This window comes from Sebastes fasciatus, chromosome 1 (assembly GCF_043250625.1).
Source record: "Sebastes fasciatus isolate fSebFas1 chromosome 1, fSebFas1.pri, whole genome shotgun sequence".
NCBI lineage: Eukaryota > Metazoa > Chordata > Actinopteri > Perciformes > Sebastidae > Sebastes > Sebastes fasciatus.
In genome coordinates this window covers 9,168,205-9,184,358 of record NC_133795.1, presented here as the reverse complement: position 1 = coordinate 9,184,358, position 16,154 = coordinate 9,168,205, and the positions used below count along the sequence as shown (strand labels likewise).

The window sequence follows — 16,154 nt, the reverse complement described above, 5'->3', positions numbered from 1 at the left end:
ATCAATCTCAATCGCCGCCTCACTTAACACAGATTTCCCTTTCGTGTCTTCTGTGTTTGATTGCAGATAATGACAGTCTCCCTCCCCACAACGTTCCCCCTGCCTGTGTGTGACGAGATAATAGCAGAGCGTGCGTCTGCCCTCCAGGCACAGGCCTGACAGGGAGGCGTCTTATCTATCGGTTTTACCCAACCTAGATGAAACCACGCCCACTTCACGCGAAATATGACAGCTAACAATAGCTTGGCACATAGCGATATGAGGCTGATGAATTCACTGTTTATCAGAACCACAAATGAGACGAGAATTAGCCAGCTAATTTGCCGACCTAACCTGTATGTTCAGCTGCAAACTTTGATTCTAAAGGACTACGAGTTAACAGTTTCAGTCAAGCATAGAGGCCGTGTGATGTGTATCATTAGATTATCATTTAGAAAGATATAATTGGCAGGTGAGACATTTCTGTATGATAATAATAACTTTAGCATATATAGCTAGCTATAAAAGAGACAGGAAGTTCCCTCCTTTCTTAGCTTATCATTTAGAAAGTTATAACTGGCAGGTGAGACATTTATTCAAGATTATAATAACTTTAGCCTTTATAGCCAGCTGTTAAAAGTCTCCTCCTTTCTTAGCTTATAAGAACGCAGTCAGTTCAAAGGCCTTTAGTAATGTGAACTTATTGGCATTATAGCAACTGAATAAAGTGTGTTTTTATAGGGCATTGTGTAGCTACTACTAGAGGTTTTTGCAGATTATTTCCTTGATTAATCGATTAGTTGTTTGGTCTATAAAATGTCAGAAAATGGTTAAAAATGACGATCAGTGTTTCCCAAAGTCCAAGATGACGTCCTCAAATGTCTTGTTTTGTCCACAACTCAAAGATATTCAGTTTACTGTATCAGAGGAGTAAAGAAACCAGAAGATATTCACATTTAAGAAGCTGGAATCAGAGAATTTAGACTTTTTTTTCTTAAAAAATTACTTAAACTGATTATCAAAATAGTTGGCGATTGATTGAAGAGTTAACAAGTAATCAATTAATCGTTGCAGCTCTATATAATAGGACTGGAAAGGTAGTATTTGTTGCCGGGTTATTGTAAGTTAGTATGTTTATTTAAAGTGTCACAGTACACTTTATAAGTGCCTAGTACACATTGAGAATAAATAGTAGCTAATAGAAAGGAGGACATCACATTAATCCTCATTTCTTTGTTGTCATCTCTCCTAAGAAAGTGATATATTGTGTTTTGACAGACAAATAGAAAAAGAAATAACATCTAGTCAGAAAGTTAGCGGGAAATCGTATATATCAAAATGTCTAATTTTCTTTTACGACCTTTGCTTGTGCGAAATTACAGTTGTTATTATTACAATTACACATACATATTACTACAATTACAAGCGTCATTATGTAGAAAAGGGCTGCTTAAAGGGAGAGGAGGTGTGCATGTGTGTGTCTGTGTTACGATCATTTACTGGGGCACCTCCCAGATCACTAAATTGTGGTCCCCTGCAACAGGAGGCAATTACCTCGTTATGGTGAAGCTAAGTGAAAAATCACACAGCTTTCCTCTGGGCCGCCTCTGCCTGGAGGTATGTGTATTCAGACAACACAGACACACATACACACACACACACACACACACAGCTCAGACAAGATGAACTTGGGAGAGCGCTGTCATCTGGAAGAGCAATCAGTAGTTTGTAATCGACCTGCTTTTGGCACAAAACAGGTTTAAGAGATTTTACTTGTGAAACTCGCATTACAAGCAAAGGACGCCACCTCCAAAGAGCTTCTCTTTTAGCATTTAAAAGTGAAGGAAATTGGGCTTTTATGCGCATATTCATCAGCAGCTTAAAACAAAGAACAGGGCAAAACAGAACAAAAGGATGACTAAGAGGAAAAAAGCAAGTCACGTCTGAGAGCCAAACCTGCCGTGCTGGTGCTAAAGGCCACAGCGACAAACAAAACGGTTCCTTTGTGCGAGCGCGCAAGCATGCATGTGCCCCTTTCTCAGCCACCGACGGTGTTTACACAACTGAGCCTTTTTTTCCCTCCATCTCATTCTCAGCCAGATTTGTTTTCTTGCCTATCAGATTAGATAAGTTTCACAGCGTTTTAACACCTACTGTATGAAGCGATGGTGATAACGCTGGTTTCCCTCTCCCTTCCCCCCCTTTCTCTCTCCTGTGGAAGGAGGGGTTAGGAGGGGAAGGGGGGGCTCTAGTGCTAAGCGTGGTTAATGCTTTCCAGAAAGTGACCTTACAATCATGCCGTTTCTGGAAGAGGCCTTGAAGCCATTAGAGTTTTTTGACTTTGAGAGATGTAGACGCCAACACCGGCAGAAACAAACATACCGAGAAGAAACTTCCAAATAACTTGTCAAACTACGCTATAGATGCAGAGAACAAACCAGCGACAGCACAGCAACCTCCATAGGTCATGCAATTCAACCAGCCGGAAAAGGATGTATAGCTGAGGATGGGAACAGCCGCTGTGATTAACCACGGCAAACACTACAAAGCCATGGTGCAAATAGTTTATACAAAAGGGCAGGACTGTTTGACATTAGTCAGCAAGATCAAAATCAAAAAGCATTTCCCGCCAGGTACTTAACCAAAGAAAAGTGTGTGATAATTCGAGGCTGCACGTTGAGCCAAATACTTAACTTTCCCACTGAATTCAAGCTGCACTGCAGCCAGGTGAGCAATTTGGACATTCATTTATAATCTTATTAAATTACTCGTGGTTTAACAATCAAATAAATAATCCAAATTAACGAGCATGTCATTACTCTTGCACTAATAGTTGTTTTACAAGTATCGTTTAAATTTAAAGAGTACCTATTATGCTCATTTTCAGGTACATACTTGTATTTGGGGTTTCTACTAGAACATGTTTACATGCTTTAATGTTCAAAAAACGCTTGACTTTTCTCATACCGGCTGTGCTGCAGCACCTCTTTTCACCCTCTGTCTGAAACACTCAGTTTGAGCCCCCCACCCCAAATAAAGCCCAGTCTGCTCCGATTGGTCAGCTGGCCAACTCTGTTGTTATTTGGTTAACCGAACCAAACTCTTCGGATTCCGCTCTAACTAGCTTTGTTTGAGGGAGTGCCAAACTAACCGTTATGCACTTGTGTTACTTGGTGACATCACCACGTTACGGGAAAAAAAGGCGCAATCAAGGCGTTTCAGGCAGTTCAGCAACAGTGTTTCTGTGTGGGAGAGTAACTCCCTTTGGCCTGGACTTTGTAACTTTGCAGACCTTTTACATGTACAAAAAACTATATAACACAATAAAGGAAAGTGAAAAGGCACAAAAGCATAATAGGTCCCCTTTAAATTCCTAAATTAATCAAAAAGGCATTACTAACCACAGAAACACTATGATTATTCTGGCGGCCTCCATTAAGCACAAAGTTCTATACAAGTTACAACGACTTGATATTACAAATATTCATAGATATAAAAAACAGGCCCAATGTAGTATTTGCCGTTTGTTCTAAACAGCACTAGCCAACAGGTCAACTGTGTTCCAGCAAACTGCTGGCCATCAGTGAGCACAGGTCATCATAACCTCTTTCCTGTCAGCACAACTGGAGACACGAAACAAGCTGGAAAGAGGACTGGTCTGGGATAAAGAGGTGCAGTTACACTCTCACCTTCCAACCCCACCCAGCCGCCGCCACAACCCAAACACCTCCACCACACATTACAAACAATAAGCACAAACACTGAGAGACTGTTAAACCTGCAGTAGGCAGAATGTTTTTGGCACCATTGGGCAACAATTACATGATAACCTTTCAGCATATTGTAATTAAAGTGTTCTGAGAGATAACTAGACTTTTGCACCTCCTCATGACTGTTTTCAGGCTTTAAAAATCTAGCCCGTGACGGGAGACTTTGGCCAATGACAGGTCATTCCAGAGAGAGTGTTCCTATTTAGCGTTCCTATTGGCTGTGCTGGTGAGCGGTGCTTGGTATTTCCTCAACTGATCTCAACATGGCTGCCGGGTCACAAACTTTCTCATTTTACAGCTTAACAGTACACTACGAGATGTTTCTGAAAACATTTGAGGCGAGAAATAGGCATTACAGTAAAAGAATATTGATTCATATTTGATCAGCGCTGCCTAGTTTGACCGTTTCATCGGAGTTTGCGAGTGATTGACAGCTGCTCAGAGACGGCAGGCTCCAGCTCCGCTCTGATTAGTTGTTTTCCTCCGGTCTGCGTAATCTTACAGATGTCATTAGAACACCGGAAGCACATGATTTTTTTCAGATTACCTGTCTCATGCACTACTGTCGGGATAAAGTGACCGTTTTATGAAAACAACTTCATATTTTCTCCATTTCTACCCACTGCAGCTTTAATGGATCAATACAACATTGATTGATGACTATTTAAATCATCAATCAAGAATAAAAAACAAGCTTTTTCTAGTTTTCAGACATGAGGTCACTCCCTCGCTTTTCTCCCTCATAAATAAATATGTACTTCAGGTTTTTTTGACTGTTTGTCTAACAAATGCTACTTGTGACCCTACTAACTTTTTATGGCCTTACCAAAACGAATTGCTAGATCCACTGATAATCAGCCAACAACTGGAAGGATACGTAACCAATCTGAAACATTAGCTTCAATCTGAGCCCGCCTGGAAAAGATGTCTTCAAAAGTCGACTCATAAAAGGCTCGCCTGACTAAGCAAACTGTCCCGAGGAAGAAAAATCGGGCTCAGCGCCGGCAGTAGACCGTCATCGCTGGACCGTATAGCTGATCTGACATATAAAACTCATTAAAAGGCTTTAAAAAATAGCTGCGCTATGGGTGCTGTGGGAGTGGAGGAGAGCTGGGAGTGCAGGAGTGATGTCATAGCGTATGACACTATGCTTGTAGTCATTGTGTGGGAGAGAGAGAGGAGATATGGGGAGGAAGAAAGAGAGCAGCCGGGGACTTGCACTCATACGGAGATACATCATCATTATCTTTCCCGTTTCTACCGTAGATAAATGCGGTGTGAACTCTGCTCGCCAAAAGTGTGAAGTGATGTCAGTGATGAGCCTCCTGCAGTCCAGCTGGGAGACAAAGGCGCTTTAATGTGGTCGATTTCAGAGGGTCATAAAACTAGTCAAATAATAACCTGAGTGTCAGAGGGCCCCACACACACACACACACACACACACACACACACACAGCACTCTTCCTGTCATTAAGAGCCAGTTTATAGCCAGGCAACTGCAGTGAGAGTGTACACAAAGCCAACACCACCAGCTCCAGGCCACCATTTTATACACACCAGTCAAACAGAGGAAGGAAACCGGCAGAACAATAGCTTATCAACTATGACGAGGTTAAAAGCATGAGCCGCCCAACGAGATTTGCAATAATAATAAGGACGATAAAAGCGAAAATCTAAAGTAAGTGCGAGTAACTTTAGGTGCAAGATCAGAGACGTGTATATATAGCGCTGATGGGATCAGCATATTTCACCATTTGCATTACAGATTCCCCCCCCACCCCCCCCCCACCCCCGCCACACACACAACTCAACAAAGGAGTCGCTCCAGTCTTTGAAATCAGCCAGGCTATAGGAGCGTGACTCAGTTTGTGAAGTTTTTCCGAGGCAGGAAGGCGGGCCACATCTTGGGGCCATGTGCACCACCATTCTTCACGCTGCTGATGCAGAGGGGATGAAGCAGCGGGGCACTCCAAACAAACAGGGAGATGGTTGGGAAAAAAGGGGTCCGCAGCAGCCCGAGGCGATGCATGAACCCACAGCGAGGCCTTGACGACGCCAGCTTGGACACTCCAGATGAGAAGCGCAATAACACTGTCCAAACATATGTATGCGCACACACACTCGTGCTCCTGCATTTAACACTGGATTCTTGCGTGATAACAACACAAATGGCGCCAGACTACTTCATTATGAGTAGAAGGAAATGAGCGTCCCCAATTAATCTGAAGGAATAACATAAATATTGTATGTCTCTTTAGTGGGGCTATTGTTTTAGTGCTGTGCCGACAGTCGACCTTACGCTCTCAGCTTCAAAGCAAAGAAAAGGACGGCATCATTAGTCAATTCTTTTCCCTACTTATTGTTTATTATACTAGCAGAGCAAAATTCTGCAATAATTACACTCCGGCCAGTGGTGAACCAAGTGTCTAAATAGTGGACTCCGAGTACATGTGAATATGTCTAGACAGCAGAGCTCTGACGCTCATTTCCGTTCTACAGTATCAGAAAGTAAAAAAAATTTTGGCCCAACTTCGCACTCAAAGCTCCACTGCCTGTTTTCTGGGTTGAAGCTGCTTCACTTGCACCTCTCCCTCTCCGTCCAAGTCACGCTTTCTTTTTCTTTTTTTTCTCTAACATCTTCTCCAGATTTCCAAACTCTTACCAGATGTAGAGAATTCACAGATGATTCATCGATCAAGCCCACTTTGTAGACACCGACTTCGGGGGGGAGAGGGAAAGGTGGAAAAGAAAGAAAAAAAAACTTGGCGCCCCAAAGTGTCTTCACAAAAGGGCCATCTATTCTGCTGACTGGATTCCTGCAGGATGACTTGTGGCAGCAGCTGTTTGATTGTCATTAAAGCCGGCTCGAGGCTGTGAGCTCACTTCCATATCTTCCATGTTAATGTCAGACTTTATCTGTTGTTATTAGAAGAAGGGCTCGACCTTAGCTGTTCCTTCCTAATTCGTTCATAACTAATGTCTTGAATGAATCATCTCGATCGGTTAAAAAGAGGATCATTCACAATAAAAAATAGATTGCCGCTTGCTTTTCCATGTGGAACTCCCGGTACTTTTACTACCCAGCGAAACACCAAACAGCCTGATAATGCCGGGTACACACTACACTAATCTTTCCAGATGTTCCTGAGGTGTGAGGTATGTTGAGAGTGTTTTTAGCATCCCCCGTTCTACTCGGACGTCCATCCTGGTCACACCGATTTCAAATCGTAAATATCAATCATGTTCAATATTTACGATCGGATATCCTGTCGTGTGTGGGGAACCTTGAGGATAGCCAATGACGCAGTCACGTGGGAAAGAACGATAGCCAATTGGGAACCAAGTTGACTGAAATGTAAGGACAAAAAACGCCATCGGCTAATGCATGAGCTAATGCAAAACGCCAAGCATAAAGTAGTAGTAAGATGGAGCTCAGAAGTGGAGGAGGAACTTGCTAATTTGTGGCAACAACACAAGTGTTTATTTAACGTGTCTCCATGACTTCATCCATCCATCCTTCATGAATTTTCAGTACAAAGTAGTGCAACAACTAACGTCGCTAATTCTTCCTTGTTTATACTAAAGTCACGTTTGATTGAGAGAGATTTTGCGAGATTTTCGTTTTTTTGAGTCGGGACTCTCGTCGTTCATGAATGGAATCTGTTAGTGTGTGGTGTGCTGTTTTGTCCAAATCGTTGCTCACCACACACTATAGGAACAAAACTGTTAAATTGAACATATGTCGTTATATGTGGGGTCTCTCACATTTTCACAATCTGTTAAGATTTGAAGAATCTTTTAGAGTGGGCTGGCCTTAAAAGGGAAGAAAAAGTGAAGAGCAGCTGACAAAAAACCTGTGCCAATGATAATATCATCCTAAACCCTTCCAAGCTTTAAAATATCCACAAGAGGACATGCGAGTCACAAGGCGAGGGAAACTATGACAATAAACAAACTTGGTATACTCCAAATACCACAAGATTACAAGGCTGCGTAGCGAGAAATGCCCCAGAAACCACAAGGGGCTCAGCCCTGCAGGGTGCTATTGCATCTCTGCCCCAATTCATGAGATGTTCACCTGTTTATACAAGAGAAGGTGCTTTCTGCAATTTAGTGTTCATACATCAGCCCTTCCAATTGGCCATGATAGAAACACTGTACCAAGGGCAATAGTCCTACTGTGGCAGATTATTTTTGCATGCTTATTAATAGGTTAGATGAAGTAAAACACAAGGAGTTGTGTGTGAGAGTATGAGATATACAAGCAGACAGTCTGTAATGTTTCATTTCCTCTGGCTTTCCTCAGCGTGTTGCAACATGTGTGACGGTGGTTGAGGTTTCTGACCACCGACAGGACTTTCACCAACCCACTAGAGGAACCAGCCCGAAGGCAGCAGCAGCAGCAGACCGTGACATTGACAAAACACTTCCATGCAGTGGGCGGAAAATGTCCACCCACCTATCCTCATATTCCCCACAAAGCCAGGTAATCTGCAGCCCCACCCTCGGCCGACTAGTCCGCAACCAGCCAGCGGAGCTCCGCGCCCCAGTCGGGAAACCACCAACACAAACCCATTTCCTGAGGGCAGAAGCCAAAACCAACTGTCGGGGGTGGTGTTTACCAATAAGGCTGTACTGTGAGGTTTAAGGCTACGGCTTGGGGTTGAGTCGCTTGGTGTACACCAAGCATTATGGTCAACACATTGGGAAACCACTTGGGAAATGCTGGTTTTACAAAGGGGACCATTCAAGATCAGGCTTCTTCTTGTTTTTGCTGCGAGGACTCAACTTTAACAAACCCCAATAAAAAGACTGCAGCTTTCTGGAACAATTAAAAAACAAAAAAAAGGATTTTACAATCTCGCATGAGACAAAAGCGGAAAGACGCTGGCAAACAGACACCACGTATCTGCGTTATCTCTATCCAACCCAACGCGATCTCAGCCAGCAAAATTAGTAATGTTCGTGCTTTTATTTACTTGCGAAATCCCATTACGTCGGTGGCACTGTGGGCAAAAATGCTTTTTACACACATTACCCTGGCTGCAAATAAGATAAGGCACCACTCCTGAGAGGGAAAATGTGACTGTGTGAGAGCAAACTTGCTTTGAATGTTATTAGGCTATTCATCAATCAGAAACAAAGGACAGGCATCTGAGACTGCTGCTCAGCTTGTTAAATGTTAGAAGCATTGATATAAAACAGCAGAGGATATGTTTGACAAACAAGTTCAGGACTGCAGCGAGAGTCTTTAAAGACGCAATATATCGGTCCTTTGCTCTGCCAGGATGTGCCAACATGTTTGTGTCCTTGATTCCTCATCACTTTCTCATAGGGGACTGTTCAAATCAGGGTCCGCAAGCTGTGGATTCAACACATTCAAGAGAATTTGAAGCAGGAAAAAGAAACATGGAGAAGCTAGTGCCACGTGCATCAGAAGCTACTTCCGCAAAGCTAAAAGCTAGAAATACATTTGTGTGTGTGAGAATTTGCCATCTGCACAAAACTCCTAAAAGCTCCTCCGCAACGCTCCTCCATCCTGCGATATGAACTGAATCTGTGAGCTGCTGTATAAATGCAGGTCCTGAGGTACTAACTGCTGTGTTCATTACTGTAATCCCAATTTAAGAGGCTGTATAAAAGATAATTGCAGCAAATACATGACAGCGCAATCCGTCAGCACCCACACAAAAGGGTGGGATTCTCCATTCATTTTAAGCTGGATTTATCCTCTTTATAGACAGCAAAGCAGAACATGGAGGATGTTGTTAAACGTATGTAAGTAATGGTACAAAGCACACGTATATGTACGACTAATAGGGGGGATTATTGTTGATTAACACTGCAGTGCAGTCACATGTGTTTTGGCTACTTATTAAAGTCAAATCCTACAGGTGTTTCAGGTTATTTAGGTTTTCTTCTGAGCCTTAGATCTACATTATGTAGGAGAGAGAGGGAGGAAAGCTGGCCTATCACCACCACCTCTACTACTACTGCTGCTGCTGCTGCTGCTGCTGCTGCTGCTGCTGCTCCCTCCCTGGGGTAAACATAACAGAGACAGTCGATTCCACACTGATTTCACTTGGCTCAGATGCCTGGAGGTAGAGATGGACAAACACACTTTGTTTAAGACCAAGGCATTGTGCAACTGACACTCTTGGTCAGCTCTATTGACAGGATAAAGCTATTATTGTTGCTGCGCTGCACTATAACTCCTGCTATATCAACTTTAACAGTACTACAGTTTCCCTTTCGTCCAACAGACACACACACACACATTCTTGTGCACAGGCAGCACTAAAATAACTCTCAACCCACAACACAAAAAGTAATTTCATCCACTCAAGTGGACAGGACTTGGCGTATGGTACCTTATAATGGGATCACAACGGGACACAAGTGAAATTGTCCATACTTGTCTCTTTGCAGTAATCATGTGCTATAATCTGGCTCGTTCACAGACCCCGCAGGAACAGAGCTGGTTCCCTTTGAGTTACCTGCCAACATGATGTGACTATCTCAAGTGGTGTGGAAATATGCAACCTAGGTGTTTTAAAAGATAATTCAAAAGCCATAAAGCCATTCCCTTTGAAAACAACAAGATTGCGGGTCCTTAAATCTTGACCGATAAGGTTTGGCCGAGATAACAGAGGTAGACTTGGAGCGAGACAAGTCTCACGCAGGACCCTATCTTTACAGAAACCAAAAGGTTTAGAGCAGCTGTTTCACATGGGAGACATTTGTCCCATAGTTAGTTGGCCTTTGTCCATGAGGACAGGAGGAGCAGTGTGTGTCTGCGTACTTGCATGATAAACAGCGTATGCACTTGAACTTGGCTAAGTGGTGCTTCAGGGCAACGAGGCTACCCGGGCACAAGTGCTGTTATTCATGTTTTTAGAGGACTTTTTAAAAGTTGCATTCCTGACTTCCCAGGGGAAGATAAACTGCCTAACACAGGAACCTGGGAGCCAGAGGAGTCTCTGGGTCTTTGGTCTTTAACCCCGCTTTTCCCAGTAACACACACACACACACACAAACAGATGCTGAAGAATCTGTAACAAGATGCTCAATTGTCACCGGACATAGTGGTTGCAATGTACTGAGGTGAGAGCCAACATGTTGATTGGGAGGACAGAGAGTCGTGTTGTCTGTAAATAAATTGTGTCATTCAGCTTGATAAGTTGATGAAGTTCCCTAAACATTCATAACAATGCCCCCAAATTGGCTCATTTCCTAAATGAGCTGGCAGACAGGGTTGTCAGTCTCATCCTGAGGAACCAAACCTTCATTTACAAGAAATTCAATTTGTGAAGATTGTTTAGAAACACAGAAACAGAACTTATGGAATTACCTGTCATAAATCTGACTGAATAAAGCAGACATTTATTTGTTATGATGTGTTTGTGTCCATTTGTTTACTCACTCTGAGTGGACTGTTTGTTCATTTTAACATTTTTAGAGGAATACATTAAAATCAGTGTTGGAAAGTAACTTTTTTTTTTGTCCATCTGCCACTGTGGCTGGTGGATTGTTAAATCCACCAGCCACTCAATAGATTACCATTGTTCTTTTGGCTGGTGGTGAGGGAATCAAATCTAGTCGCCACTTGCATATTTTACCAGCATTTGGCTGGTGACTGGTGCTAATTTCCAACCCTTACTAAAATGCATGTGTGGTAACGTCTATAAACTATGAAAGATGTCAACATGTACTGACTGCAAAAGACGATATGGCCTGTATATCTTTCTGGAAGTTAATCCAATTTTAAGGAAAGTAACTTAACATTAAGATACTAGGAATTTGATAAATACAGAAAGGTTTAAGGGGCAATTAAAGTCTGACACAATAAGAAGAGTTTTCAAACTAACAGGATCATTTCAAGACACAATACAAAGGTCTTTTTTACTATCAACAATATCCCCAAAGTGCCCTTGAGCAAGGTATGTTACCCCTAAATAAAAAAATCTGTTTGTGTATCTCCCTCATATTGCAGTTGCACCTGTTACATTGCTGTAAATGCATGATAATAAAAGCCTGATTAAATAAGTTAAAAAAACAAAGTGTCATCAAATAAGTTGATATATAGACAACTAGAACACCACATTTGGCCTATACTGTCAAATTAAGAAACCAGTGTGCCTGTTGTGAAAGAGGAGGTGAAGCTTATATTCCTGCATTGCATATAAACAGTCCTAATCAAGTTACAACAGTGAAGTGTCAGGACTGTGGTTTGTTCCATTAAGTTTACAGAGAGGGGTGCAGGGACCACTTTAATGGGGTAACAGGGGGGGTCCCCTGGAAAAATTTAAAAAGTTTAATTTTACTTTTAAAACTTATTCACATAAAAGTTACTGTGATGAAGAAAGAGTTTACAGATGATAAGACAATTTATTGTGTAAATCACAACCACTAAAATCTCATTCCTTGAGAGAAAAGTGGTATCAACCAGGGTCCACTATTAAATGTGCTTTTGGCATAAAGTTTATTTTCCTTTTCTTTACAAACCTTTCTACCCCATTATGGTTCTGGTCAATAAATAGGCTTTACTTACAAGGAAACAGTCCGGACAGGAAGGTCCAGAGGCGTTGCTGTCAGCTCCAGGTTACTACAGTCCACCGAATCCCCGTTGCAGGTACAGTTCTGGGCACACGGTGAGTCTGAGCTCGCTCCATAACTGACAGACGACAACATTAAATAAAAAACACACCGAGAAACATATCCAAACCGTCCCGGGGACGCCGCCATTTTGTATCCAGTTTTAATAGATAGAGCGGCCGCGGCTGAGCTCTCCTCTCCCGTCCTCTCCTCTCCTCGCACCTCCACACACAAAAACTGGAATATTAATGTCGCTTCGGAGGCACCGAGTGTCTTTTAGAGCACATTAATTGTTCTTCTTGTGCATAAAGAGCTGTGAACGTTTTCCATCCCCAGTAACAGTCATTTAGGGACACAAGTTGTTCCCAGTTAGTCCCAACAACTTTCTCTCCTCTGTGGTGTCCGACGGACGCGGGCTCCAAAAAAATCAAAGGTGATTCACAGTTTAACCAGTAAAAACTTGCATGTAGCACTTTTAACTTATATTTAAGTAGAAAGAGTGTGTTCATAAAAGGTTTAAAAGTACTTTCTCCATAGGATAACTGCTTTTATTTGGTGACATGTTTGGGGAAACATGCAACAGCAGATTGTTAAAGGACACTCTCAAAATAACAAAAGGTGCAGCAGCAAAAACTGTTTAAAACTTTAACTTCTGATGGTGTTATATAAAAATGTCCACTACAAAGTTGAAGGTAGGAATAGTGTCGAAAAAACTCCAGATCTCTGAAAGCCGAATCGTCCAAAATCTCTCCAGCAGCACTTCACTTGCTGTAGTCGCATAAATCCAACTTTGAAACACACACACACAGTCCCAGATCCGAACTCAACCGGCAGCTTATCAGGTGCAGTCTGCGGTCACAAAATCTCGGACGATCCGATTAATAGCAAAAATAAGAGTCCCCCCCTCCTCCTTCCGATCGTGTACCACCACCATGAGTTTTTTCCTTTCTTGAGTTACTTTTCCTTTTTTCTCTCTCTCTCTCTCTCTCTGTGTGCGGATCGTCCGTATAGCTCCCACGTTGGATGCACAACAGCAATTCTAGAATCCGCCCATGAATTCTAGAATCCTCCCGTGATTGGCTGTCGCGCTGTGATGGGCGGGTCAACTCGTAACCTGATTGGTCGCGGCGTGTTCTCGAATGGAACGTTGGAGTTGGAGTTCGCCTTGTGAGCGGCCTGTCAGTCAGTCAGCGGTCGATCGGCCCCGCCTATGTTTCCCACCCCAGGGTGTGAAACCGCACCACCTCCCCTCCTCACTCACTCTCGCTGCTCCTTAAAGAGACAATAACTTGTGATGAAGCTCAGTAATCGCATTATAACTAGCCATAATAACATAATTGCTTTAAATGCCATAACAATTCAATTTTGTTTGTGTTTGTTGGTAAAAGAAGAAAGCCAGAGAGGAAGTAATAAACGGAATGCTAAATTTCCTACACGCTTCACACAGGGAAAAAGAAAGAAAGCAACTAGTTTTACTTGGCCTGTCATAACATGTTTATTAATGCTGCCATCAATGACTATTGTATGCGGCTGACAGTGCATCCACAAATTGGTTTTAACCACATTCATAAGCTCTGTAAACAATCAACTGTTGCATGAACAGTCGGGTATTTATAACATCTGATTGATTTGATTAGTTTGCCACATTCTGAAGAATGGGCTTAGTTCACATGTTTAGATAATCAAGAAAATGTTAAGAGATTGTCAGTGTGTGTGAAAGGGGGTGTAGTAAATGTCAAAAAGGCTGCAACTGCTTTATAGCTCCTCTTGTTGTGAGCCTAAATTCACCTCAATAACTCAAAATGCTGTCAAATAAGATCAAATTACAGCTGGAGATGTGAGCTCAGTTCATAATGTGTCTTTACTTGCTGAGTGTGTGCATCTGAGCAGTGGTGGACAGTAACTAAGTACATTACTTATAATAATATTCTCAATAAATAATTTGAAAATTAAAAATGTCCCTGCTTGTGGGCATATTGGGGGTGGTCCCAGGGTAGAAACATCAATAGCAAATATCGGATCAATTCAAGTTTTGTGAATTTAACGTTAGACTGTAATGGTCCTAAATTCTATGTATTGATTAGTTTGATGTTAGAAGATAGATCAATATTGTTTATAGATATAGATTCTGTCCATCCTCAACTAATGAATCACTATATTAGCATTGGAAAGACGCCATTGCCTATTATGGTCTTGAACAGGACTCGATTTGCTCAGGACTCGGTCTTAACTCGTACTCGACTGGACCTGGTCTTGGACTTGATAAAGTTGGACTTGACTACAGCCCTGATGTGTCTTTGCTTGTTGAGCGTGCATCTGAGCAGCGGTGGACAGTAATTAAGTACATTTACCATACTTCTTTTATGGTACTTGTACTTTATTTGAGTATTACCAATTTAAGACAGTTTAATTTGGTATAGCCTACTTCAACTCTACAACAGTTGGCAAACATCATACTTTTTATTCCACTTTATTTATGTGATCTATTTAATTGCTGTGCAAAAACAAACGTTTTTTTGATACAAAGCATAGATTCAGCTTCCCAGCAGCAGGGGTGGAGGAGGTACTCTGATCTTTTTTTTAAATTAAAGTACCAATACCACAGTGTAGACATACTCTGTTATAAGTTAAAGTCCTGCCTTTCAAATTTGACCTAAGTAAAAGTACTAGAAAATATTTATATATACTTAAAGTCCAAGAAGTAAAAGATCTCATTATGCAGAATGGCTCGGATTAAAATTATTGACGCATTAATGTGTAAGAATTGCTGGTGAAGGTGGGGTTAGTTTTTAATGACTTTATATACTGCCTGGTATCTTAATTTATATTAATACATCATAATTTATTAGTTTCTTATTTTTTGTATTGATAATCTGAATCTGCAAAGAAACATAACATAATTGGTTGAATGCCAAAACAATTACATTTATTTGTTAGTAAGACTTAAATCAAGATTTAGTTGTAAAAGAAGAACCCAGAGAGGAGGTAATAAACAGTACGCTAAATTTCCTCCACACTTCACACAGGAAAAAGGAGAGAGAAACTAGTGCTACTTGGCCTGTCATAACACGTTTATTACTGACATCAATGACTATTGTATTAGACTAACAGTGCCTCCACAAATTGATTTTAACCACACTTATCAGCTCTGTAAACAATCAATGTTGCATGTACAGTATGTTTAACATCTGATTAATTTGATGTACCCACCAACTGTTCAGTTTGCCACATTTTAAAGAATGTATTTAGTTCACATGTTTCATGAAGAAAATATTATCAGATGTATGTCAAAAAGGCTGCAACGGCTTTATATCTTCTCTTGATGTGAGCCCAAATTCACCTCAACAACTCAAAATTCTGTCAAATAAGAATAAAAATATATTTAAAGTCCAAGAAGTAAAAGTACTAATTATGCAGAATGGCCCATTTCAGAATAATATATATTATATTAATGGATTATAACTATTGACGCATTAGGTTCAGGGTTCTCTATTAGTCATTGGCAATGAAAATCGTTCAGGTTCCTTCAACAATGCTCATAAAATATGTATATATAAAAGGGGAAATCACACAAGTAAAAGGATAATTTAAGGCATGAAATAGCGCAGTTAAAATAAATATAAACATAAGTAAATATAAAATAGTAATGTAAATGTAAATTTGTAATTTAGTTGAAGACAGTATTTCAGATGGGAAAACTGAATGTAAACAGGATGTAGTATGTACAGTATATGCATGATGAGAAGTAGTATATGCACACAGAGGTGTAGACAGGAATGAAGTATCTAATAATGAGAAGTACTAAACATA

At 41.3% G+C, this 16,154-nt stretch overlaps 1 protein-coding gene across 1 annotated transcript in view; it reads right to left on the bottom strand.

The window, feature by feature from the left end:
• Nucleotides 1–13,363, bottom strand: part of lrig1 (leucine-rich repeats and immunoglobulin-like domains 1) — a 45,113-nt gene extending 31,750 nt beyond the window's left edge. The window contains 1 exon segment of the mRNA XM_074617255.1: nucleotides 12,301–13,363. Coding sequence (XP_074473356.1) covers nucleotides 12,301–12,494 — 194 coding nt within the window. The 5' untranslated portion in view covers nucleotides 12,495–13,363.
• Nucleotides 13,364–16,154: the final 2,791 nt, after the last annotated feature.